This window comes from Aethalodelphis obliquidens, unplaced genomic scaffold, assembly GCF_003676395.1.
Source record: "Aethalodelphis obliquidens isolate GAN/ISIS:26980383/991018 unplaced genomic scaffold, ASM367639v1 scaffold42, whole genome shotgun sequence".
Taxonomy (NCBI): Eukaryota; Metazoa; Chordata; class Mammalia; order Artiodactyla; family Delphinidae; genus Aethalodelphis; species Aethalodelphis obliquidens.
The window spans coordinates 2,793,027-2,820,838 of NW_020837986.1; the positions used below are offsets into that span (position 1 = coordinate 2,793,027).

General features: G+C 48.0%; 1 protein-coding gene across 1 annotated transcript; it reads left to right on the forward strand.

Moving 5' to 3' along the window:
- Nucleotides 1–1,050: 1,050 nt before the first annotated feature.
- LOC113605168 (junctophilin-2) lies at nt 1,051–26,222 on the forward strand. The gene is made up of 2 exons (XM_027078264.1): nt 1,051–1,851; nt 25,429–26,222. The coding sequence occupies exons 1-2, from the start codon at nt 1,473–1,475 to the stop codon at nt 26,220–26,222; spliced, it is 1,173 nt and encodes a 390-aa protein (XP_026934065.1). The 5' UTR covers nt 1,051–1,472.
- The last annotated feature ends 1,590 nt before the right edge of the window (nt 26,223–27,812 follow it).

Consider the following 27,812-nt stretch of genomic DNA (forward strand, 5'->3'; position numbering starts at 1 on the left):
CTTGGCCACTGCCTCTCGTCTTGGAGGTTTATTTGTCCCTTTCACTGGATTTTGGTGGGAACCTGAGTGCTGGTCAGTCCCTTTGCTCTTGACCCTGCCCCAAGAGCTTTCTGAGGTCTGGCCTCCCAGGCTCTTAGGACAACACAGCAAAAGAGAGCTTGGAAAGGGAATTAAAAAAAAAAAGAATCACAATCCTTGAGTATTTCTGAGACGACCTCATTCCAATACAACCAGAAACACTGTGTCTCAGAACTAGAGAGAGGAGGGCTGTCTCCCTGCCCGTCAGAAGAGAGAAAGGGAGTGATCCGTGACCCATGCTTCTTGCACTGTGTTCTTTCCAGGGTTTTCCCAGGTTTGGGGGGAAGGGAGGGAATTTGGGGTTGTACTAGACTCAGACTCGCTTTATCTTCCCAACTCTTGTCTCCAGAACCTCACCTCTCTTCCTGAGTTCTCTCCTCCACTCTCAAAAGCATATGTGAACCCACGCCCCGTTCCTTTCTCTTTAGGTCACCAGATTCCTTTATGGGGTTGGCAGTGGTGCTATAACAGCCCCAGGTCCTGCGGGGGCATGTGAGTGGTGCTGGGGCTGAGATATGCTCACTTCTATGCTCTGGGGGACTCTAAGTGCTCCGGGACCGGGTGTTCTGCTGGTCTTCCTCTCCTCTCCCTGCCTGCAGACTCAGGGGACCAGGAAGGTGGAAGGGAGCTCTTACCCAAGAGAAGAAAAGCCACCAAAGCTCCCCAGCTGCCCACGCTTAGTTCTCAGCTTCCCGTCCTCATCCCTCCAACCACTCCCTGAGTCTGGAGCGCTAGCCCAGTTTGAAATACCCCTCCCACTTTGAAGGAGGCTGGGCCGGCCAGGGGGTTATTTTGGGAGCAGCTTCTGAGCTCCAATGGCCTTGTTAGGGCAACACTGACCTTTCCATCCCAGGAGGAGGGCAGGATTGGAGAGGGGCGGGGCAGGGGTGGGAGAATCACAGCCCTGCACACCCACCGGGGGTGGAGGAGAAGGGGGCCAGTTGGCTGCAGGAATTCAGCCTCGGGCTGGGGGTTGTCACCGAGGGGGAATTTCTCCTCTTTGAAAACGGACTGGGGACCCCTCCACCCCACCCCTTTCACTGCACTTCTTAAAGGGATCACACCGTTTTTCCTTTGACTCCATGGAAGCCAGGTTTGGGACACTCCGTGGACACTTTGAACCTCTCCTTCCCACTTCCTTCCCAGCTGGCAGCCTTCCTCTGGCTGAGTGAGTGGGGGCCTCCCAGGCATGGCACTGACCAGCCGACCCAGTGCTGACTTGGCTCCTGGGTTCCTTCAGCCTCGGGTGGCATCTTGCTTACCCCCTCCAGGGGCGCAGTGAGTCGGGGCGGGGGCGGCCCTGAGCTGCTTGGAGAGAGTCGTTGCCCCCCCCCCCCCCATTGCCCTCTCCCCCGAAGCTGGAGGACGGTGAGGTGGTCAGGGGCTACGATGAGATGAGCGGGGGCCGCTTTGACTTTGATGATGGCGGGGCGTACTGCGGGGGCTGGGAGGGGGGAAAGGCCCACGGGCACGGACTGTGCACGGGCCCCAAGGGCCAGGGCGAATACTCGGGCTCCTGGAACTTTGGCTTTGAAGTGGCGGGTGTGTATACCTGGCCCAGCGGAAACACCTTCGAGGGATACTGGAGCCAGGGCAAACGGCATGGGCTGGGCATAGAGACCAAGGGACGCTGGCTGTACAAGGGCGAGTGGACGCACGGCTTCAAGGGACGCTACGGAACCCGGCAGAGCAGCAGCAGCGGTGCCAAGTATGAGGGCACTTGGAACAATGGCCTGCAGGACGGCTACGGCACGGAGACCTATGCAGACGGAGGTGAGCCCAGCCTGGGGCCTGCGGACCTGGGGGAGGGGCCAGGCAGGGTGAGGAAGACGGGTGGTGGGTGGGAAGATCCAGGGGCAGTACAGCACCAGATCAGAGGTGCCAGGATGTTATCTGCTGTGTGGCTTCGGGCAAGCGGCTCCGCCTCTGTCTGCATCTATTTCCTGGTTAGTAAAGTGGGGTCAATAACGGAGCTATTGAGAGGATTGGCAGAAGCGCTTCTAATGCAAGGCCTGCCATAGAAATACACGTTCAGTAAGACACTACTGCTACTGTTGCATGCTGGGTGTACCATCAGGTGTGGAATATGCTCCAGAAGAATTGGTGTCTAATGTCAACTTTGCCATGAAAATTATTTTCAATCAATAGATCATGAAATATTCATTCATTCATTCATCCATCCATCCCCCCACCCACTCACCCATCCACCCACATACCCATTCATCCATCTATCCACCCACTCATCCATTCATCCATCCATCCACCCATTTATCTGTTCTTCCAACCATTCATCTATCCATCCATCCATCCACCCATTCATCTGTCCACATATCCATTCATCCTTCCATCCACCCAGTTATCCATCCATCCAACCATTCATCTGTTCTTCCAGTCATTCATCCATCCACCCATTTGTCCATCCATCCATCCATGCATCCATCCACCCATCCATCCAAGCATCCTTTCATTCAGTGCATATTCCTGTAGTACCACCTATTCACCAGGCATTGTAAAAAGGGTTCGACATAAAGAGGAACAAGATACATCCCATGGGTTCAAAGATAGGCTTGTGGACAAACAATTATACACAAGTATTCACAGAGTGCTGTGGCAGAAAAGAGAAGTTAGATTTGAGGAGATCAGGGGATGCTTTCGAGGAGGTGACATCTGAACTGAACCTTGAAGGGAAAATTATGTTTGAGAAGCAGATAGAGAATGGCCTCAGGTGCAGGATGGGCTCCTGACTGGGCTCCCAACTGGTGAATGTCTGAGGGCCCACCCTCGAATGCCTCTGGATGTTAACAGGTTGTGTCCCTGGAGTTTCTATGGCACTATGGCGGCCACGCAACCCTGGCTGGAATTGAACAAAATCTGGCTCCACATTTCCTAACTTGGTGACCTTGAGCAGTTTGCGGAACCTCTGCAATTCAGTGCAATTAAGTTCACCAGATGTTTATGCCGGACACTACACTACACACTGGGGACAAGCAGAGAGCAAGCTTCAGATTCTCCAATTACCAGATGGAGATAATCCTTGCATGCTTGCTGGACATCAGTTATCCATGCAAAATGGTGCAAGTACGCACGTGCTGAAAGTTCCTTCTTTCCCCTCCCCAAACCACGGTTTGTGTGTGTTGGGGGCCTGGATGTGAGTCGCAGGGACACACATTTCTGGGAAACTAGAGGCCGATGTCCCAAGATGTCTAAAACGGGGGAAACCCATTCATTCATTCATGGATCACCAACTATGTGTCAGGCACCCTCCCACAGTGAGTCCTAGGGGCCAAGGCAGTGAGCAAGCATAGTCCTCAGGGACTTCCCTGTCTGGTGAAGAAGACAGAAATAAACCGGAAAACAAACATATATGCAATTTCCAGAAGTTACTAGTGTTATGAAAAAAATAGCAGAGAAGGAAGAGGGTGATGTTTTTGGATGGGGAGTTCCTGAGAAGTAGGGTGGAGAGGACTAGAGAGGGAGGGAAGATCCCAGGCAGAGGGAATGGCGACTGCAAAGGCTCTGAGGCAGGACTGGGTTCGGCATGGGTGAGGACAGCAAGAACACCGGAGCGGCGGGATCCGCGTGACTGAGCGGAACAGGCCGGGCTGATGGGGCTGCCGCTGGAGTGGCAGGCATGGGCCAGGTCACACACACTTGCAGGGCCTTGGGTTTTAGCCTAAGTGTGTCCAGGAGCCTAGAAAGGTGTGTCATCGGAAGGCCTGCCTCCCTGGTTTGTCAGAAGCCCAGACTCTCCTCCCGAATGAGACAGCCCCACATCCAGGGGGCCTGGAAACCTCATAGATCCTCTCCTACGAGTGCAACCCTCCAAAATTAGATGTGGCCACTGCTTCGGAAAATCTCTTTAATCAACCTGTCATCAGGTCTCCCAGGGGTTGTTAAGGACCTGCCCTTTGCCCCATCCTGGACAGTGTTGAGGGGAATGTGGACAAATAAGATCCTGTGATTAGGTACCATTGGGAGTCAGGCAACGCTGGATTATTCCCCTCCCCCATCATATTATTTGATCTCTTGGAGCTTTAGTTTCCTCATCCCTAAAATGGATTTATACTGATCTCTCCTAAGATTTCTCATGCGATAAATGTGTAGTTGCCATTATTACTATTAACTATCATCAATTCATTCAATAAATATTTACTGAGTGATTATTAGGAAGCCAGTGCTACGCTACACTGGGTGGGTGGTAGGCGGGTGGTGAGGAGGGTGTAGAAATGAACAGGATGGGAAAGGTTCCTGCCTTCCAGAGAATCTAAGAAAAAATGTGTTGGGTGCCAAGCAGGGATGTGCCAGGGACTAAGGGAGCAAGAAACAGGCAGCTAACCAGACTGAGGCAATCAGGGAGGCTTCCTGGAATAAGTGGCAAGTGGAGCTCTGAAGTACCAGAGTGAACCAGGTGACAAGGGTGGAGGACACGTGCTCCAGGTGGAGAGAACAGTGTACAAAAACTCTGAGGTCCAAAGCTTGCCATCCAGCAGATATCAAGCTGAAACCTTCATCTTATCCCCAGTTTTGAGAAGTACTGAGCTAAGCGATAATATGTCCCCTTTCCTCCACTCCCTACCTTACCTTGCAGTCCAATGTTACAGGTGTCTGCCTGCTCCAAACCCAAACTGGAGATGTTGACTCATTGGCAAAATCAATTTATTGGGTCATGACCTGCATTTTAAAAAATGCAAGAATAGAATAGAACAGAACAGAATAGAAAATATCAAAGTGTTTCATAGAGAATGAGATAAAGTATTGTTTCCTGAAATGTTTGTTCAGTTGGAGATATATGTATATATATACATATATGGATATATGTATATATATTGTGTGTGTATTAAAATGTCTGTGTTTCTACATTGATGATTACCGTCTACTAATATCTCCACACAAAGTACTTAATCAGGAATAAAAGATGACCCTTTAAATTAAATTCAACAATATAGAAAATTCGCACATTATTATTTTCATGATTTCATGGTAGATTAATAAATTATTCATCATGGGCAAAAAAATGTGTTTATGATTGTGTCATGATTCAAACATATATATTTTTTACTGCAGGTCACGGTCAAAAAAATATGAATATCACTGTTCTAAAGTGACTTGACCTGGCATCTTCATGGAAGCCCCTGCCACTCCTAAATCCACAGACCTTCTCTCTTCCCCATGCTTGTTGCTTTGGCTGGAAGTTAAGCTCCAATTCTTTGGTGGGAAGGGTAAGGTGGTCAAGGCAAAGGAGCTCCAGCCTCCCAAACTCTGCCCTCAGCCTCCTGGCACCCCCTCCCCTGCCTATAGCCCCACATTCCTCCCCTGGCCATATATAGCAAAGCTAAAAATAGCTGCTGACTTAAAAGCCCAAAGCCTGCATACACCAGGTCCTTAAGTAGTAACTTGCTGCCTGGCGGTTTCCTCCCCAGAGACCCACAGACTCCAGGACTAGAAGGGCAACTAGTGATCTTTGCTTTCCTCGGATCTTGACCTGGGCCTGAGCCTTGGCCTCAGAGGCCCATAAATGGCCTGAAACTGCAGGCAAGATGTGTGCATATGTGCGTGGACTATCTGTGTTTTTCTGGGAGGTATTTCCTCAAAAAGCCATCAGATTCTCCAAGTAATCTGGTGCTCAGATAAATTCCAGAACCATGGGTCTAGTTCAATAATCCCCTCCCCAAAATGTGCAGTAGGAAAGACCAAGCCCAAGGTTGCCTTTTTTTCATGAAGTTAATAATAATAATAGTTAACATTTTCGGAGCAGGAAGGGTGTGCCAGGTGCTGATCTTGATACGTGGCATGTGTTACGTTATTTAAACTTTCACAGTAACCTTACGGGGAAGTACTATTGTTACCCCTCTTTTATAGAAGAGGAAACTGAGACAGATAGTAAGTATTCTCTCATGGTCCTCTAGCTGATAAGAGGCAGAGATGGCATTTGATCGTTGTAAGTGATAATTAAATATTTTATACATATGATGAATCAGTATTTTAATAAATGACAGACAACTATACAAAATAATCAGGACTGGCTACATAATTTGAGGGACACAGTGCAAAATGAAAACGTGGGCCCCTTCTTCAAAATCAGTAAGAATTCCAAGATGGTGACAAGAGAGCATTAAGCCATGTTCAGGACCCTTCTGAGCAGGGTCCTGTGTGACTACACCGGTTAAATGCCCATGAAGCTGGCCGTGACAGTAGTAGCAATGGTCTTGACCATTTGTTGAGTGTTTACTAGTTTTTATCAGGCTCTGTGACAATAGTAATAACTGTCTCTACCATTTACGGAGTCTTTACTAGTCTTTATCTCTCAGGCTCTGTGCTAAGAATCATACGTTCATTATATTAGTGAGGTTTATTTTTTATTTTTCCTTAACATAATTTTATATATATATATTTTTACTAGCTATCTATTTTATACATATTAGTGTATACATGTCAATCCCAATCTCCCAGTTCATCCCACCACCACCCCACCCTGCCACCCCGGCTTTCCCCCCCTTGGTGTCCACGTGTTTGTTCTCTACATCTGTGTCTCTATTTCGGCCCTGCAAACCGGTTCATCTGTACCATTTTTCTAGATTCTACATATATGCATTAATATATGATGTTTGGTTTTCTCTTTCTGACTTACTTCACTCTGTATGACAGACTCTAGGTCCATCCACGTCTCTACAAATGACCCAATTTCGTTCATTTTTATGGCTGAGTAATATTCCATGGTATATATGTACCACATCTTCTTTATCCATTCGTCTGTCGATGGGCATTTAGTTTGCTTCCACGACCTGGCTATTGTAAACAGTGCTGCAATGAACATTGGGGTGCATGTGTCTTTTTGAATTATGGTTTTCTCTGGGTATATGCCCAGTAGTGGGTCTTTTAAAAAAATATTTATTGGAGTATAGTTGATTTATAATGTTGTGTTAGTTTTAGGTGTACAGCAAAGTGAATCAGTTATACATATACATATATCCACCCTTTTTTTAGAGATTCCTTTCCCATATAGTCCATTACAGACTATACATAATCTGTAATACAGAGTAGAGTTCCCTGTGCTTTATAGCAGGTTCTTATTGGTTATCTCTTTTATATATAGTAGTGTGTATATGTCAATCCCAGTCTCCCAATTTATTATTGAGGCTTCTTAACAACTCTCTCATCTACTACACTAGCGGCTTTCAAATTTTTATGACCACAGCCCACCTAAAGATATGTATTTCCCATTGTAATTCTATGCACACACACACAAAAACATAAAACTGGAGCAAATCATCATGAAACAATATTTCTCTTCCTATATGCTGTACTTGCTCTTTTCTCTTTTATGAGATATTATTGATAGAATTATTGTTCTCTCTTGTTGAGAGAATTAAATGATGCACTGAAATACTTAAAATACTTAGAACAGTTTTAGGCATGTGGTTAGTGCTCTTATTATTATTATTACATACTGAAACACTGATATTTTTATGTTTAAGTATGAGACCTGGGTCAAAAACACAACCTTCTATGCTCTGGATACAGATTTCTTTATCCTTCCCAAAGCTGATGACTTAAGCTCATTTTAGCCCAATTGACTCTGAACACGGGAGCTAAATGAATTTGCCAGGCTAGAGGCCTGAATAATACCTGATGTCACATTATCTGGGCCTGTGATATGGGTTCCACGAAGCAACTTAACCCCCATATTTCTTTATATATTTGCTCTGCAAAGGAATATCGTTTCTATTGATCTATGTGTCTATCTTTGTGCCAATATCACACTGCCTTGGTTCGTGGAGCTTTAAAACAAGTTTTTAAATCAGAGTAAATCCTCCAACTTTGCTCTCCTTGTTCAAGACCGTGTCGGTTATTCTAGATCATTTCCATTTCTATATAGATGATAAAATCAGGTTGTCAATTTCTACTAAAAATGCCTGATGGAAATTTGATTAAAAATGCAGTTGATGGAGTTTGCTGAAGTAGATTCGGCACAACTTCACAATTAAGATAAGCATAAGAACCAAAGGCAATTTGTAAAGGAGTGACTGTATTATCTCTTCACTAGAGAATTTAAGAGACCCATCTATGGAAAGTGTCTTGTTGCTTTTTAAATTCTTTTTTTCCATTTTCTTGGATCCTAGTTAGTTTTCTAAAAATGTGCTGCATTGTTCATACTGATGCATTCGTTCCATTCATTTATTGTGTGATTATGAGTAAAATAATTACAGAAAAAATGCATTTGATCTACACATCAATTTGGAGAGAATGGACATCTGAACAGCGGTGAGCCTTCCAATCACGGACATGGTATATATTCCTATTTATTTAGGTCTTCTTTAATTTTGTTCGGCAAAGTTTTAGAGTTTTCAATGTCTTGCACTTTTTTTTTTGATAAAATTAACAAGTATTTTACTTTTTTATGATATTATAAATGGCATTTAAAATTTCATTGTTCCAATTGTTCACTGCTTTTTCAATCCTTTCACCTTGCTAAATTAATTTCTTAGTTTTGGTGGGATTTTTTTGGGGGGGGGTTGTTTTTCAGATTTAAAAAGAATGTCTTTTAATTTAGAATTTCTTGATTGCTATTAAAACTCAAGTGTAGAAGTCCTAAGAGAATCTGATGGGACTAAAGGAAGCCTGTGTTACTTAAACACTTGGGGCTTAGAGTAGCCAGATCTGGGTCCAAATCCCAGTGGGACCACTTCTTAAGTCTACAAACATAAACGTATCATGTGATCTCTTTCACCTTCCATTTCCTTTTTTCCATTAGGGATGTCAAAATCTCCCTCAAAATGCGATTGAAACAATGAAATGAGATAATACATAAAAAGGACTTAGCAGGATGCCTGGCACAGAGGAAATGCTGAGACATATATTCTCTTTTCTGTGTTTCTTTCACAGTCCAAAGGACGAACTAATTCAGGATGGCCTGAACCACACCTGCCTCCGTTTGGGGAAGAATATTTCAGTACAAAACCTAGCTTTTGATTTTGGAGCACTTAAATAAGCCAAGACTTTGCTTAGTTCTGCCTTGGGTCCTGCCAGTGTAGATGGAACCCAAGTCAGGCATGATTCCATTTCGAATGTAGGATCAGCATAATTTAACCTCCTCTTGAAAATCTCATGTCCCAGTTCACAGCCAGGGGGTCAGCATGATAGTCATCTGGGCTGCTGTCACAGCAGCTTCTTGGCATTTAACCGGGACTCCAGGGGAGCAGAGTGGACCCTCAGTGAGACAGGGAAGTGGATGTCACTAGTCCTCTCTGCAGCCTTGTTTTCTGGGATGCATGTGTCCAGTTGGCCAAATCTCCCCAGACGTACCCCTGTCCAAGGCCAGGCCCTTGGCATTCATCGAGCTGGCTTGCTTCCAGGGCCTGCTAATTTCATGTCCCCAGCAGCTGTTGCTTGGACCAGCCCTGGCTGCCACACCTTTGTGAGGAATGTCCAGTCTCATTTTCTAAGGTCCCTGGTTGAGGGCGGGGTGTGGGGTGAGGGAGACAGGCTTGCTTCCTGCCATAGACCAGAGGGCCGCCCCTGTTCTCTCCTTTCCTTTCCCAAGCCAGAGCCACAGAGTAGGTGGGCTTTGGGTCTGGTCAAGACCAAGGCCCCTACTTACTCCTGCATAACTGGGAGTCGACTGACCCGGACCCGCCTGGCAGAATCGAGAGGGCGATCCAGGGGCAGTGGGAACTCCAGAAGCCTCTCCCCCTAGGCGAGTAGTGAGCACCTTGTGCCTGGAGGTATTCAAGCATGTGCAGCTGACCATTGTTTGAACCGTGTAGAATGGGGGCCACACCCTGAGGCCTGAGGGTGGGCCGCAACCTGCAGGAAATGCTCTGTGTGGCACGCACAATGTTTTTCTTACTTTTATTTTTAATTAAATTTGAATCCTTTGTGAATACCGTCTTAACAAAGTGATCAAATTTCACATCATTGATGACAGGACAACCAGAAAATAGGGGCCTTTGTTGGGATGTACAGAGAAGGACACAGCATCCCCTATATAATATTCCTGCCGGGAAGGTGTGGTACAGGGTAGTTCACGCAGGGCCTGGTAGGCCATTATAAGAATCTGGCTTTTACCCTGAGAAAAATGCGGGCTATAAAAGTGACATGCTCTGACTTTGCTTAGAGGGCTTCCTTTGGCTACTGTGTTCAGAGACGGTTTGGGGGCAAGGATGTGGTGCAGAAAGGGTAGAAGCAGGGAGATCAATTAGTGTGTCTATTGCAATGAGACATGACGATGGTTTGGACCTTCAACCTGGATCAGCAGAGGTGGGGAGAAGTGGTTGAACTCTGGGTCTGTTTTGAACCTGGAGCCGAAAGATTGGGCTGATAGATTGCATAGGGGGAGTGAGAGAAAGAAGAGTCAAGGAAGCTTCCAAGGCTTTGGCCTGAGCCACAAAGGATGGCGTTGCCCTGAGCTAAGATAGGGTGAGGGTTTGAAGAGGGAAGGTCAGGAGCTCGGTGCTGTGTACTGAGAGCCAGCAAAGCCCGTTAAACACGGCACGTGGGCGTGAGGGTTGTGGGCGGGTGTGCACACAGACAGGGAGCCCTGAGCAACCAGTGGGGGGTCTGAGCCCAGGCCATCTCCCCTTGATCCCTTTCCTCCCCCACACTCAATTATTTCTGGCTTCCAAGGCCCTCAGCGCTGTTGAGCTGACCCAGGGCCTGGCAAAGATGCTTCCCCCGAGGCCCCAAGACTGTCAGCATCCGCTCAGTGTCACCTGATTAATCCCCTGTTGGTGATTCTGCGAAACCAGAGACAGTGGAGCTTTGATGGGAGGTAGCATTTGGGGGCCACAGGAAGGGACTTCGGGACCACCTCGCAGGCGAGCCAGAGAGCAAGGCCTTGGGATTGTTACAGGAAAAACGGAAGAGCATCTATATGCTCACCCAAAGGGACTGTTCAATTAATTCATAAGACCGTGCCAGGAAGTACGAAAACCATTAAAAAGACCGAGGCAGAACTACACCTCAATAAAAAAAAAAAAAAAGTTTAAAAAGAGAGAGAGCGAAAAAAAAAAAAACAAGACAGAGACAGGGACTTCCCTGGTGGTCCAGTGGTTAAGACTCTGAGCTTCCACTGCAGGGGGCGTGGGTTCGAGCCCTGGTCGGGGAACTAAGATTCCAGTATGCTGCACGGCGCAGCCGGGGGGAGGGGGAAAGGACAGAGACAGACCCACCTATACTCATATGGAAAGGAATCTAAGGCATTTTAAGCAAACAAGAGCCACTGGACAAATATTTATTGCGGGGGGACGGTGTTAGGGTGGGGAGCAGCTAATCTTTTAGTTCACTTGTGATATATACAGGCTTGTAAATAAGTAGAAAAAGTCCTGGAAGGACTGAAATTGTTAACAGTGATTACCTCTGGGGAGACAATACAAGAGTTTCTTATTTTAAATACTCCTCTGTTGTTTGAATTTTATGCAATGGGCATGTGCCACTTTGTAAGTTTTTCAGAAGTGCTCTCCCCGCAACACATAAACGTTTATATGCTGACATGTTAAGAAGCCTTCAGGGTACAAAGAGAGTTTGGGGGCTCTAAGGAGAGTCCCCCAGAATCTAGGCTCAGATCCCAAATGAGTTCCCTTCATTCTGCCCCACTCTGGGGTATTCAGCTCTTCAAGGCAAAGCAGGATTGAAAGGGCAAGGAAGGCAGGTGATCTGTTCCTTAGTCCCAGCTGAGCTACTGCCTGGCTGTGTGGCTTTGGGTAGGTCCCTGTACCACTCTGTGCCTAAGCTTCCTACCCTGTATAATGAGGGGCTGAAGCACACTTACTCCTGGAGGTAAGTCGATTTCTCGCACATGCAACATCAGCTACTTGACTGTGGCTGCCCGGAGAGGTGGTGAGGGGAGACTGCTCCGTCTTATTAGGATTCAGCATCATGATCGATTAACAATGTCTGTTGTGGACACAGGATGGGGAAGTGGTAGCCCATGTGACAGATGACTTGTTGCCTTGGACTAGATGGTCTTCAAGGTCCATTCCAGCTGTGCCTTTCTTGGGATTGAAATATTCTCACTTACCCCCGAGTTGAGGTTGTCTATGACCCTGTTGTGCATGTGTGGATATCAGGAACGCGACAGTCTGTATTAGCTACGGGGCGCTGGCATCAGCTCCTACTGGTGCATGACGGCCCATTGTTAAGTTTTCAGGAATTTTGCAAGCTGGCTGTTCGACCGCTGGTAGCTTCACTGGCCAGGGTGGGAATATTTAGATGATGGAAATTGGCCGACGCGATGAATCAGGGTTGTTTGTTTTTCCAAAGAGCTGTTTTACCAGCATACCAGGAACAACGTGCTAATATGAAATGCACTTCTCTCCTTCCCACCCAAATTTAGGGCAACCAACCCTCCCAGTTTCCAACCCTCTCGGTTTGCCTGGGAACTGTCCTGGTTTTAGTACTGAAAGTATTAAAGTTTCTCGGGAAACCCCTCAATCTCAGGCAAACGGGGATGACTGGTCACCCTGCAATCCTTTCCCAAGAAGTGAAGGGAGCCAACATTTATCGAGAGTCTGAGGTCTCTGCTAGATAACTCACAGGACACTCACAGCAACCCTGCAAGGAAAATTGCTTTGCTTCCTTTGCTGAGCAGAGATAGACTCAAAAAGAACTTGACCAGGGCCAGGTACTCATGTACTCATTTGACAGTATCTGCTGGATGCCTTCTCTGGGCATCACATTGAGGGCTGGAGATGCTGTGGTGAGCAAGGCATTGGGTCCCTGCTCTCAAGAGCGTGCATTCTAACAGCAGAGACCAGCATTGGACAGTTATTTAATTACAACATGGGATAAATAATTTGAAGGGCAAGTAGAAGGGTTTATGAGCTGATAATGGGTGAGCCTAGTCTGGTCGGGTAATCAGAGAAGGCTTCCTTGAGGAAGTGATCTTAGCCTTGAGGCTGAGATCTTAAGGATGGGTGATGGGAGGACCACATGGTGCCGGAGAAAAGGAATATTGAGTGCAAAGGCTTGGAGGTGGGAACGGAGCATGCTGTGTTCAAGAAAATGTGGGGGCTTCCCTGGTGGCGCAGTGGTTGAGAGTCCGCCTGTCGATGCAGAGGACGCGGGTTCGTGCCCCGGTCCGGGAAGATCCCACATGCCGCGGAGCGGCTAGGCCCGTGAGCCGTGGCCGCTGAGCCTGCGCGTCCGGAGCCTGTGCTCCGCAATGGGAGAGGCCACAGCAGTGAGAGGCCCGCGTACTGAAAAAATAAATAAATAAATAAAAAAGAAAAGGAGGGAGCACAGAGACTGGGAGAGAGAGTGGGATACATGAGGCTGGAGGGTTGGCAGGGCCCAAGCCAAGAGGGCTTCGTGGGTCACACCGAAGAGTTTGAATTTCATCCTTACAGCAGATGCTGTGGGACACCCTCAGACACACCGCAGGAGCAGGGTCCTCTTTTCCCCAGCTGCCGGAAGTTTGGGCTGCTGACGGCTCATAGCTGGCCGCTGCCCTCTGTCAAAAGGAGATGCCTCCCTCTGGGGGTAACCCACAGTTAAGGACTAGTGGATACAGGAGTGCAAAGACCCAGCCTCCTTGCTTTGATTTTGGACAACTCTGAAGGGCCATACCAGCTCCAGAGATCCCCATGGGATCCAGTGAGGCTTTAGCTGCAACTGTTCGACTTCTTCCACTTATTGAAGCCTGCTTCCTTCCTTACGGCTGTTTGCCCTGAGAGCCCTCCTCCCAGAATCACCCACATGCAATCTCAGTCTCAGAATATGTTTCCTAGGGGACAATCCTCCCTCAAGGTACTGGGAAGCCGTCACAAAGTTTTACGTGGGGATAACCTGATCACATCTGCATCTTACAAAGGAGATGACTCTGGCGGCAGCGAAGCATGGATTGAAGTGGGTATCTGGGGAGGCAAAGACCAGGGCAGACGCTACTGTAGTTAACCAGGGAATATTGGCACAGCCCTGCACTAGATGGACGGAGTGGAGATAAAGGGAAGTGGGGAGAGATTAAAGAGATATTCAGAGTCAGGTCTGTTTCCAAAACCCAAGCAATTTCCATTATTCTTTGCTGCTCCCAAAGATGTCTCAGGTTTGACTTGCTCTCTCTGGGACACAGGATCCATGGTCTTCATCAAGGTGGGATGGGTCCCCTATAGTCAAGAGCATCTATGTGGCTGTCCATGGCATGGGCACGTGTGTTCACCACAATGTGCATTCCTGGTTTACCTCATCTGATTTAGGGTGCCTGGACAAGAGCCATGACCCTTGGACTCTTCTGGCGCTCACTCCCCTACCTGCCATGCTCTATCTTAAACCCTGTCTGAAATCTATTGTTGACGCTTCCATGGTCCTGCCCAAAGATCTTGAGATCTTCTAAGACTACGTGAGAGGACTTGGAGAAGGATCAGAGATGGCTGTTGGACAAAATAGACAATATATAGACAAGATAGCGGCCATGGGTGGGAAGAAGTGATGAGAGTTTGGAGGAAGGAGGGTGGCTTGGGTAGGTTTCTGAAGCAGGTGGCTTTGAAAGTAGGCTTTGGGGGATTTGGGGAGGAAAACTGAGAAGGTGAGCTGGGACCAGGTCATGAAGACACTGAACTGTCAGGTAAGGACTTCCATGGGCAGTGGGGACCTCTGGAGAGGAGCTACTCCTGATTACTTTCTCTCCATCTCTGTTCAGTCCCCTAGGGACACTGACAGTTGGACGCTGACAGTTGGACAGTTTCCTAGAAATAGGCAGGTGTCACCGGCCAGAGGGGATGGTGTTCTCAGTATTCATTCTGTATTTGGAGGCGGAATCCATGGTCTGACCCACAGGTCTCTTCTCTGTCTCCCCTTGGGTTTCTGAAACGGTCATGCTTTCTTCCGAGCTGAGGTTTGGGTGAGGGTTTCTGAACCTTTCACTTGTAAGAGGTATTCTGAGGTTCTTAGAGGTACAGACGAGAAAGCACTGGCCAGGATGCTTGACTGTGATCACCAACAACGGCTACACTGGTGTGATCATGAGCAAGTTATTTACATTTTTTTTTTTTTTTGCGGTATGCGGGCCTCTCACTGTTGTGGCCTCTCCTGCTGCGGAGCACAGGCTCCGGACGTACAGGCCCAGCGGCCATGGCTCACGGGCCCAGCCGCTCCGTGGCATGTGGGATCTTCCTGGACCAGGGCACGAACCCGCGTCCCCTGCATCGGCAGGCAGACTCTCAACCACTGCGCCACCAGGGAAGCCCTATTTACATTTTTAGTGTCAGTTTTTCCCACTGTAAAATCAGAATGCTAATACTTGTATCTGTTTGGGTATTTTTTTCTGTCTGCAAGTAACAGAAAACCCTAACTCCAGATGACCTAAACTAGCCCTTTCCAACAAAAATATGACATGGGCTCCAAACATAATTTAAAATTTTCCAGTGGCCACATTTAAAAAGGTGAAATGAATTTTAATCACATCTTTTATTTAATCCATTACCCCAAATATTATAATTTCCACATGTAATCAATATGTAATTATTAGTGAGATATTTTACATTCTTTGTTGTACTAAATCTTTTTATTTTTATTCATTTATTTATTTATTTATTCATTGGCTGCACTGGGTCTTCGTTGCTGTGCGCTGGCTTTCCTAGTTGCGGCGAGCAGGGGCTACTCTTTGTTGAGGTGCGCAGGCTCTAGAGCGCAGGCTCAGTAGTTGTGGCACGTGGGCTTAGTTGCTCTGAGGCTTGTGGGATCTTCCCAGACTAGGGCTCAAACCTGTGTTGCCTGCACTGGGAGGCGGATTCTTAACCACTGCGCTACCAGGGAAGTCCCTGTACTAAAACTTTTAAATTCAGTGCTCAATAACCACACGCATCTAATGGCTACCGTATTGGACAGCACAGACCTTGTTTAATAAGGATATTTCTAATCACACATAAACAAGAATCCAGAGGTAGGCAAGTCTCAAGACTGGTTAATTTGGAGGCACAACAGCATCAGCAAGAACCCAGTTTCCTGCTACCTTTTTGCTCTGCCATCCACAGAGTGTCAGTTTTGTTCTCAGCTAGTTCCCCTCATGGTCCCAATATGGCTGCCACAGCTCCAGGAGTCATGTCCACATGCGACAACATCCAGCAGAAAAAGAGGGTATGTTTCTCCACAAGTATCTCTTCAGAAGAACTAAGAACTCTTTCTTGTCTCCCTTGCCCCACACATTTTGCTGACTTACCTCAGGTCTCAATGCCAGAGTTCATCACATGTTCATATGCTCATGTCTAATCCAATCACTGGCAAGGTAGATAGACTTGAATGCCTGGCCTTTTTTTTTTTGGCTGTGCCTTGCAGCTTGCAGGATCTCAGTTCCCCTACCAGGGACTGAACCCGGGCCCTGGCAGTGAAAGCACCGAATCCTAACCACTGGACCACCAGGGAATTCCCGAATGCCTGACTTAGAGCAATCAGGATTTGCCCCTGGATTGGAGACCTTACTCTGAGTCCCATGGGAGGAATACTGGACCCTGGGACAAAAATTAAGGCTCTATTAGCAAAGAGGACAATTGTTGTTGGGTAAGCAACAACCAACAGTAGCTGTACAATAATACCTGCTCCCCTGACCCCACCAGGTTAAACTGATGTGAGCCTTATGGTCATTTCCCAAAGTGGGTTCCAAGGAATACTAACCCTGACAGGTGTTCTGCAAGAAGGGTCTTCTGATTAACGAGCATCTCCTCACGGAGACTCATGGTCCCCAGGAGCACCTTAGGAGTTCTGACAAACTCCCACAGGCAGGAACACTCTCATTTCATTTAACCTCCTCAAACTGTCTTGACTTCAGAATTGTTTTTCTTTTTTTCCATGATAAAATACATTAACACCAGTTTCGCGAAACACATGTTTTGGAGATCCTGCCTTAATGGATTATTAAGTTATACAGCCAGGAAAATGTTCCACAGGCTATACACCTCCAGTTTGGCCTCTTATGGTCAGAACTGGATGAGCAGTACCTACCACGTTGGGAAGATTCCTGCAGACCAGGTAGTGGATAGAGGCCCCAGTGACTCAGGCCACAGGCATCCTTTTCCTGAGAAGGAATGAAAAGTGCAGTTTTGCCCTAACTAAACTCATCCAAAACTTGGATTCAGACCCTATGGGAAAGTCGCACGTCAGGGTGCTGGCGTGTGGTTACTTGCTTATTTTCCTAGACTTAGTTTTGATTACCCTTTCGGTGTCTTCCTTTCCTTGCTTTCTCTTTGTCAAAGCAAATGTATTCACACTGACGTTTAAAACTGCAGAAGCCCTCTTATCTGATGTCATCAATACCAAATGCAAGCTGGTTAACTGAATGTTAGTAAGATCAGAGAAAGATTTTTAAAATGATTTATATATCTTATGACATTTATTTTCATTTATATCACATTTACGTATAGTGTATAGATATTCAGTCTTTTTCATTCACTAATCTTTTGATGGCAAAGCTTTTTTTGGGGGGGAGAGAGAGACTGTGCTTTGCGGCTTGTGGGATCTTAATTCCCCGACCAGGGATCGAACCCGGGCCCTAGGCAGTGAAAGCACAGACTCCTGACCACTGGACCACCAGGGAATTCCCGGCAAAGCCTTTTTTATGATGGCAGTGGAGTTTCCCATTGTCTGTCTTCCATTCCTGTAACGTATCATCTATAATTTCCAGTTTCTGTTGGTTTCTTTAAAATGGAGCAAGAAATTAAAGACACTGCAACGTAGTCCGAGTGTAGAAAACATCTAGATTTCTATCATTTTGTTCCAACCTTTTATAGTTATCCCATTCATGCCAAATTTGGGAGCGATTTTTAAGGAACTGTCTCCCTGTGAACATCCAAAAACATTCAGCTTGTGTTTGGAGAAGTAAGACTCTTCTTCTGTACACTCATAGTCCATTGGTTTAGGGAATAAATATTAATAAATAACAAAATTTCAATAATGAGTACAATGGAGGTAAACAGGTTTAGGAACAGTCTTAAATAAACACACAGTTCCACATGTGGGAACAGAGGCGTGGATTTGCTAGGTCATAGGCTGCTGGCCAGGCACATCAGGGTGCTAAGGGCATCAGCTAGCAGGTTTTACAACAGAGGAACAGAGCATGGTGGCTAACTGTAGGTCAGTGGAAAACTTTTACAGAATTCATATTAGAATCATCTGAGATGCTTTCCAGTATCCACATCAACAAAGTCATAATCTCTGGCCCTGGGAAGTGGATCTTAAACTATAGATGTGGCTTCCAGAAACTCCTCCATCCTGTGTGTTTAGAGGGTGTGGAGGCAGATCTCACTGATGAGCAGACCCCCAAATGTTCTTCTCAAGGACAGAAGTTCTGAGGCCCGACTCAGGGGTGTTCCCAAACCAGCGAAAGCCGGGCATTCCAGGCCACCAGCCCGCTCTCTTACCAGCACACACACCTAGGCAGAAAACCAGAGCTGGTCTCATTCTCTCCCTCTGAGTTCTCTCTGTCCTCCCTGGCTCCTCTTCATCTTCCCAGTTAATCCCAGTTAATCCTTTGCCAGCTTTTCTGAGCAAAGACTCTGACCTGCCAAAAAGCTAGCCTTTATTGAGCACTTGCTATGTGCTAGCTGCCTCACATAGAGTTCACTTAATCTTTGGTCAACCAACCCTCCCCACTCCACTGCCAACCAAGATCTGGAACGTCATCTCTCTGGACCACACTGCTGGGGCTGCTTAACGTTTATTTCTGATGATTGATTAAATCCAGTCTATTGCTGGCACTAGACTCCAAGCCCCTCGAGGGCAGGGACCACGTCTATTTATTCACACTGCATCGCCAGCACCTAGCCCAGTGAATGCAGGGTGCACTGCAAATACTCGCTGATTCAAAGGAATGAATGAAAAACCATATAAAGTAGGTATCATTACCTCCATGTTATAGGACAGCTGAGGCTTACCGGGTTTCAATAACTTATGCATGTTGTAGAACTATCCAGTGTCAGAGTTAAGGTTAAAACCCAGGTTATTCTATACTAAACCTGAAGGGGAATTGCAGGGAGAAGGCGATATTCAGGTTTTATTAAACTTGGGAGCCTGGTCTGTATATTAGGACTACATTTACCATGGTTACAGACTTCACCAGCCTTTTACAAATATCCCAGTAACTCCCAGAGTTAGATGTGAGTATTCTCGGTAGCCACTGCCAGTCCCTACTGAGCACTTACCATGCGCTGAGTCATGAGGGGAAAGAAAAATGCAGTTCCTGCCCTTGAAAGAACAGCAGGGTGTCATTCAGGAGAAAATCCTCCCAGATTCATCAGATGTTAACTCACGGCTTCCTCAGGCCTGGGAACTGTGCTAGTTACTGAGATCACAGCAAATAAGCTAGATATGATGCCTTCCCTCTTGGAAGCCACAGTTTGGTAGGGAAGGCTTAAGGTGAATAAATGATCATAATAATCAGTTAGCTGCTACTACACACAATGCCCAGAAGAAGTACTGACATCATGTGGTAGTACTCAGGGGGAAGGGCTCAGGAAATCATCCTGGATGTAGTCAGGTTTAAGCTGAATCTTGAAATATCACTAGAAGCTGGCCAGGGGAGGAGAGAGAAGAGCACACCAAGAAAAAGAAGGGAAGCATGTGCAAAGGCCCTGAGGTAGGAAGGCGAGTGTGACTGGAGAGCCGTTCAAAAAGAGTCAGGAAAGGTGGGCAGGGGCAGCCCACTCCGGGCTTTGTAGGCTGCTGAGAATCTTGGTCCTTACCCTGCGGGCAGTGGGAAGCCCTGTAATGTCTACAAGTCCCAGTGAGGGGATCATCCCCAAGGGTATTAGGAAGCGCTTCCTTACATAGAGGCTCCTCTCAGCCAGATGGCTGTGGGTGGGTCTTCCTCTCCCTCTTTGGATGCATTCTTCCTGTCCCCAGAGAGAACTGTCCTGCCTTAGAGAGTCAGGCAGGGGATGGCTCCAGCACTTGGCTCTTCCCCCTTCCCAGGGCCCCATCACTCCCAGCCTCCCCTGGGTGTTTGTGCCTCTTGCCACTTGCTCGTAAGTTTCCTAATATAGCCTGGCCATTTCCTCCCCAACTGGAGTCCAAGAGCCCTTCTCCTGTTGCAATCTCAGTTTTTCCTGGGCTTAAAGTGGCCACGTCAGCCCATCTCATGCCAAATTTAAGCCAAAGGTAGACTGGTTGGTTTAATTTCACAAACTTGTCCAATCTCGAGATTAGATGTTTTCCTTCTTTCCTCTGGTTTACCATCTTCTCTGCTCTTTTCTCACTCACTTCCCCCTTTGATTTATATATTTTTTTCTTCTTTCTTCTGAGACTTCTGGAAGGAGCACAGCCAGACATGGGTGTGAGTTTTGACTCTGTGCGTTTATTAGCTGTGTCATCTTCGGTGAGCCTTATAGGAACTATTAAATATCTCTCTGGTCATTTTGCAGACCTGTTTTCAGATGGATAGAGCAGAAAGAAAAGAAAATAGTTGGAAAGTGCATGCTATTCACTCACTCATTCAGCAAATATTTATTGAGTACCTATTTGATACTGTTCTAGGTACTAAGGATACAACAGTGAGCAAAAAAGAATGGAATCCCTGCCTTTGTGGAACTTACATTGCAGTAGGAGAGACGGTTAATAAACAAAAGAAAAAGCAAAATATATGTAATATTAGATACGCTATGAAGGAAAAAAGAAAGCAAAGAAGGGAGATAAAAAGAAAAAACCTTGGGTGGGGGTTATAATTTTAAATAGGGTGGTGAGGGAGTCTTCAGGGAGATGACATTTGAGTAAAGGCTTGAAGATGGTGAGGGAGTGAGCCATGCAGATATCTGGAGGAAGAACATTCTAGGCAGAGCAAACAGCAAATGCAAAGGCCCTGAGGCAGGACCATGGCTAGTGTGCGGGAGGAACAGCAAGGAGGCCTCTGTGGCTAGAGTGAAGTGAGGGAAAGGGGAGAATGGGAGGCGGTAAGGATGGAGGAGTGATGGGGATGAGATCAGGTAGGGCCTTGTGGGTCACTAAGGACTTCAGCTTTTTTTCTGAGTAAGAAGGAGCAGAGCAGTGTCATGATCTGGCTTATTATATTTGAACAGAATCCCCTCTGATAGGTGCGTTAGGGAGATAATGGTGGCTCGGGCTACCATCTAGCAGCAATGAGGGTGGTGAGACGTGGCGAGATTCTAGATTCACTTGGAAAGTAGAGTGGACAGGATTTCCTGATGGATATTTGCAGGACACTGCACTGGGTAGGGTTTTTTTTTTCCTTAAAAATTTATTTACAAATTATTCATTTATCAAATCAACTTTATTGAGGGATAATTTCCATGCGATAAAACACATTTTAAGTGCACAGTCCTTTTTTTTTGAATTTTATTTTATTTATTTTTTTATACAGCAGGTTCTTATTAGTCATCAATTTTATACACATCAGTGTATACATGTCAATCCCAATCGCCCAATTCATCACACCCCCCACCCCCCCCCCCCCGAGGTGCACAGTCTTGACAAACGTCTACACCTGTGTAACCACCAGCATAGTCAAGATACAGAACATTTGCATCAACTCAGCAAGTTCCCTTGTGCCCCTGCACAGTGGATCTGTGCAGCGGATCTGCTTTCTATCACCATAGTTTAGTTTTTTCCAGGCTTTCATGTCATTGGAATCATATGATTTGTCTCCGGCTTCATTCCCTTGGCATGTTTTTGAGATCCACCCATGTTGGTGTGTGTTTCAGTAACATGCTACTTTTTATTGCGGACTAGTATTCCATCGTGTGGTTGAGCGCAGTCTGTTTATCCATTTTCCAGTTAATGGACATTTGGGTTGTTTCCATCTTTTGTTGTCTCCCAAAGAAGTTGGAAAACAGGTATTATTTTTCTACTTTCCAGGTAAGGAATCTGAGGATCAGAAGAAGTAGCTTGGTCAAGGTTCCCCAGCTTAGATGGTGTTTAAAACCAGTTTGTCTCTCTCTGTGTTTCTTTCTGTCCCCCTGCTTCCCATACAATGTGGCCCCATGTGGATGAACTTGGAAAATGGAGCATAATAGTTTTCTATCTGTCTCCTCACATTTTCATCCTTTGTACCACACTCTCATTTCTTTATTCTCTACACTTGCCACATAATCCCACTTCCCCCCTTGAGTCAGACCTCAGTTCAAATCCCAGTTCTGCTTCTTCCTCACTGTGTGACTTTGGGCAAGTCACATAACCTCTCTGAACATCAATCCACCTAAGAAATAGAGACCATCTTCCTTTGCGAGGTCATGCCCAACGCTCTCATCTCTCTCTGTCTCTCTCCATTTCTCTTTGGCCCTGTTACAGTTGATATTCTCTGATCGTTGTTTTTTCGTGGCTCGTCATTGAAGGGAGGTGAGCCCTGCTGTCCTCTCACCCCTGGCTGTTCCTGCCTGCCATACTGAGGGGCCAGAAGCACCAGACACCCTCCCCAACAAATTAAAGCAGAATTTCAGGTGGCAAGGCCTGGGGATCTGTATTTTATCTTTAGCTTCTCACATGCAGCCAGGATTGAGAGCTGTGGGCTCAGAGCATGAGTTTTGGGCATCAGATAGACTTGGGTTTTGATCCTGCTTCCTTGGTCAAGTCTAGTAACTTCTCAGATCACCAACTTCCTCTCCTGTAAATAAGAATCTGCATGAGACCCACCTCACAGGGTTGCTGGGAGGTGTAAGTGAACCCCCCGCACTGTACGTGATCCTTGATGAGGTCTCTTCACACACAAAGGGCTGGGGCTGGGTAGGCGTGGGACCCTGAGCTGGAGCAGTCTGTGCTGGGAGGGGCCGGGCCGCGTGGAGTCATGGGGACTCACTGTCCTTTGCCTCCAGAGTCACAGTGCCCCGATTCCTAGAAGCCCAGCATCTCAAAGTGAGGCCAAACCTTAGAGCCTCATCACCAACACGTCATTGACTGATGGGGCAATTGAGCCTGTAAGAAAGGAAGAGAGTCACCCAAGGTCACACAGTGAGATGGCGTCTCTGGACAGGTTCAAGCCAATCAATCAGCAAATATTTCTGGAGCACCTCTATGTGCCAGGCACTGTCCCAGATGCTGGGGATACATCAGAACAGAAAACAGGAGAGATCCCTGCACCCACAAGGCTTCCATTCTAGCAGGGGAGGAAAAGCAATACAGCAATAAATATAAGTAAGTAAGTCATATGGTATGTCAGAAGGTGATAAATGCTATAGAAAAAAAAGAAAAAGTAGATCACAGATATCTTGGTGCTTGTGGGGACACAGACAGACTGTAGTTTTAAATAGGGTGGTCAGGTAGTCCTCAGTGAGCAAACACTTGAAGGATATAGGTAGGAAAAGAGTTCCTGGCAGAGGGAACAGCCAGTGCAAAGGTCTGAATGGGAACATGCCTGTCAGGTTGACCTTCAGAGTCCCTTACCAGCCATCCTGGGTATTTGTTGTTAAGCCATTTGGTTCTTTTGGTTAACCAGGGCAGCACATCAGCTTGTGTTTAAAACAGCGGCTCTGAATTTCCCCCCTCCCTTCAGTGAACATGATGTGTCAGGCCCTGTTCTACATACAAAAGGCACAAAGACGAAGGCAGAGAGATGGCTTTCAGTGGTGCTGCTGCGGAGAGACCAAGAAGGTAGAACAGCTGTGTGTGGGGGTGAGGGAGGTGTTGAGTTGGAGATGCTGTGTAACATCTGGGGGCATCCATCTCCAAGGCAACATGTGGAGCTGCAGAGGGGAAGAAGTTGGGGATATATTCAGGAGAATCTGCAGGACACAGATGGCAGTTATAAAAACACCAGATGGTGCAGTCACCCAGGGACGGTGGGGAGGAGGTTTTCGACGGAGCCCCGGGGAGCACAGCCTGTTAGGATGGGGGTGGAATACGACGATATTTTGTCACCTTTGTATCAGCTTGTTCATACAACTCAGGTGACCTCACACGCTAGCATAACTTTGTAAAATCATGTCACACGTATCTTTTCTTTCTTAGTTCTTCAGCAATATTAACTCATTTAAACCTCCAACAACCCTATGAGGTAAGAGGCAATGGTTACCTGTTTGACGGGTGAGAAAGCTGAGCCTCAGAGAGGTTAAGTCACTTGCCCAAGGTTACACAGCTAGCAAGGGCAGAGGCAGGGTTCGGACCCAGCAGCCTGGCTTCGCAGTCTGTGCTCCTAACCATTACTCTGTGCTGCCTCTCTATTCACGTCGTGGCCACATGCACAGATTCTATTTCCCAGGAGATCAGGTATTCATACTCATGGACATGCAAGGCCTTCTTGTTACCAGCTTCCTGTACACGCCATCTTGCGTACACGTCGTCTTACACGGTCTCAGTTTCATTAATGCGCACAACTTCACACATTCACTCAGCCTCGAGTGTCTCAGATTACTTTGTGCTTTGACACTCAGATGGCCTTGTGTACTCAGACCTCACACATACCCATAATGTCACCTCCACTGGGCACTCACTCCAGTGTGTACACACTGCATCATACACTCATGAGCTCACAGAGGCAAAGGACACCAATAGGCACGTTCCTAACAGTCTCCTCTACCCATGGCCTTGCACAAATACACACTCGCCTGTGCCCTGCAACATTCACACCGCTATGCAAACTCACCGTCTTATCCATTCATGACCTTGGACTTCCATGTCACCTTGCACACTAGGATAACCATGCACACGCATTCAACCTCACATACCGACAGAGCCTTACCTGCTCACAAGTTTGCACTCTTTGATCCTCTAGTAGTCTTGCACCCTCACTCAACTTTGCCTTTCCTGCATACTTAAGACCTCAAATGCTCTCATAACCTTATATACGTCCCATGCTCACGTGAACTCGGTCACCCTCTGTGCACACACTGCCTTGCACACTCAAGCTTCTACACTCACACAAATGCAATATTCACGCTACCGCACAAACTCACTGTTGTACCCCTCGTGCTCTGGCACATTCATTTGCTCTGTGTGATTCCAAATCTGTGCACACTCACAGAGCCTCATCTGCTCACACAACCTCACACTTAAGACGGACTCACTCAACCTCACCCGATTTCGCACAGTAAAGATCCTGGCGCATTCCCACCAACAGAAATACTCACACCGGTCATGCAAACTCCTTCCGGCTTGTCTGCTCGTGTCCTGGCACGCACTCCCGGGGCCCCGCCTTCCCGCACAACTTCACACACCGACACCCGGCATCACACCACCTCACTCCATCTTGCACGCTCGTGGCCTCGCCACGTTCCCACCGACGGAAATATTCACACCACTACGCAGACTTCTGGCTTGCATGCGTTTGTTCTCCCACACTCATTCACGCAACCTCACACACTCAGAGCCTCACAGGCTTTGGTCACTCCACCCTCCCTGCCCCGCAAGGGCCTGGCCCGCCCCCGCCCCGGCGCCCCCGGGGGCCCCGTCCGGCCGCCCCACTGACCGCCCTCTCCTCGCCCGCAGGGACGTACCAAGGCCAGTTCACCAACGGCATGCGCCATGGCTACGGCGTGCGCCAGAGCGTGCCCTACGGGATGGCCGTGGTGGTGCGCTCGCCGCTGCGCACGTCGCTCTCGTCCCTGCGCAGCGAGCACAGCAACGGCACGGTGGCCCCGGACTCGCCCGCCTCGCCGGCCACCGACGGCCCCACGCTGCCCGCGCCCGCCATCCCGCGCGGTGGCTTCGCGCTCAGCCTCCTGGCCAACGCCGAGGCGGCGGCGCGGGCGGCCAAGGGCGGCGGCCTGTTCCAGCGGGGCGCGCTGCTGGGGAAGATGCGCCGCGCCGAGTCGCGCGCGTCCCTGGGCAGCCAGCGCAGCCGCGTCAGTTTCCTCAAGAGCGACCTCAGCTCGGGCGCCAGCGACGCCGCGTCCACCGCCAGCCTGGGCGAGGGCGCCGAGGGCGCCGACGAGGCCGCGCCCTTCGAGGCCGACATCGACGCCACCACCACAGAGACCTACATGGGCGAGTGGAAGAACGACAAGCGCTCGGGCTTCGGCGTGAGCGAGCGCTCCAGCGGCCTCCGCTACGAGGGCGAGTGGCTGGACAACCTGCGCCACGGCTACGGCTGCACCACGCTGCCTGACGGCCATCGCGAGGAGGGCAAGTACCGCCACAACGTGCTGGTCAAGGGCACCAAGCGCCGCGTGCTGCCGCTCAAGAGCAGCAAGGTCCGCCAGAAGGTGGAGCACAGCGTGGAGGGCGCCCAGCGCGCCGCCGCCATCGCGCGCCAGAAGGCCGAGATCGCCGCCTCCAGGTAGGACCCCGGGGGCGGGCGCAGATGGGTTGTGCCCCGCTTGGGGAAGAAATCCTGAGCCAGGGCAACCTAGGAGGCCCTATTTCGGCTTCTTTCTCCATCAGGGGCTCCTCCATGACTCTGTATAGAGGACTCTATATAGAGGGTTCATTGCAGGTGCTTCGGGATCTCATGTCACCTGTTCATCTATTGTCCAGACATCCATCCGTCATCCATCCATCCATCCATACACTCAGTGACTCCCATCCACCCATTCACCCAACCCCTACCTTCACTTTTACACCTTACATTCACCCAACCGTTATAATATCAACGTGAACAACCATCTCTCTACCCACCTATCCACCCAGCCCCTTAACTTCCTGCTTACTCATTCAACCACCCAGTCACCCATCCAGCCACCAGCCATTCATCCAACCACCCAGGCACCCATTCAACCACCCATCCATCCCCTCATCCCCAGCACCCACTTTCACTCAACTTCTCCCATCCACTGAACCACCAGCCATCCTACTCAACCATACATCCATTCACGCAGCCACCTTCATTCACCCAGTTACCTCCATTTATCCAATCACCCCATTACCCAGTCATGTTTCCATTCACCGAAACAACATCCACTCCCACCCACCTAGCCAGCCATCCAACTCTCCATCCATTATGCATCTATCCAACCGCCTTCATCACCCAACCATACTTAGATCCCACAATCCATCCACCCTTCCATTCACTAAACCACCTCCACCCACCCGTCCGCCAGCCCTGCATCCATCCACCCTCCATCCATTCAGTACCTACCCTTTCATCCATATTCAAGCCCCTCTATGTCTTTTTATTGTACTTCAGAAAAAGTTCCAATGCTGCCTTCAAAGATTTATAACACCTACTGTGTGCGTGGCACTGTTTTAAGTGGTTACAGGTATTGACTCATTCAGTCTCCTTAACAGTTTTATAATATTGGTACTATTTTTATTTCCATTTTACAGATGAGCTAAATGAGGCATTGAGAGATAAGGGGACTTGTCCCAAATCACCCAGGTAGCTAGTGGCCAGGTCGTAGGTGGTTCCTCCCCTCCTATCCAGCCTCATTTTCTACCACCCTTTCCTTGGACCTGGATTTTTTTCTCTGTACCAGTCACACTGGCCTTTTATTATCCTTCTCTGGTTCTTCCTGTCAGAAGGCTTTTTCTCCTCCTGGTTCCTTTGCCTGGACTGCTCTTCCTTTCTCTTACTGCCCCCTTAGTGTCTATTCCTCCTTCAGAGCTCAGGTCAAGCTTGACTCCCATAGAGAGCTGATGAGGCCCAACCCCCCATCACAGGCCACCTCTCACTCAGCTGCGTGCATGTCTTCTTAGAACATCTCACAGCTGCAACTTTATGCTGTTTATGTGATTTTCTTTTAACCTAATACTTACAAAGAGCTTCCTATGAGCCAGTCACCATTCTGAGGTCTTTACATACGTTAACTCATTTAATCTTTACAAGATCGTGAGGGGGTAGGTACTATTATTATTCCCATTTTGCAAATGTGGCTGAGCTGCGGGGACAGCAGAGGGTGCGGCGGGTCAGTGGTGACAGGTACTAGCATGTCCCA

What these genes read in the sequence shown, in the direction of transcription:
- LOC113605168 (XM_027078264.1), top strand. Translation starts at nt 1,473, where the DNA reads ATGAGCGGGGGCCGCTTTGACTTTGATGATGGCGGGGCGTACTGCGGG. An exon ending in GGAGACCTATGCAGACGGAG is followed by an intron (nt 1,852 to 25,428) that starts GTGAGCCCAGCC and finishes CCTCGCCCGCAG; the next exon opens with GGACGTACCAAGGCCAGTTC.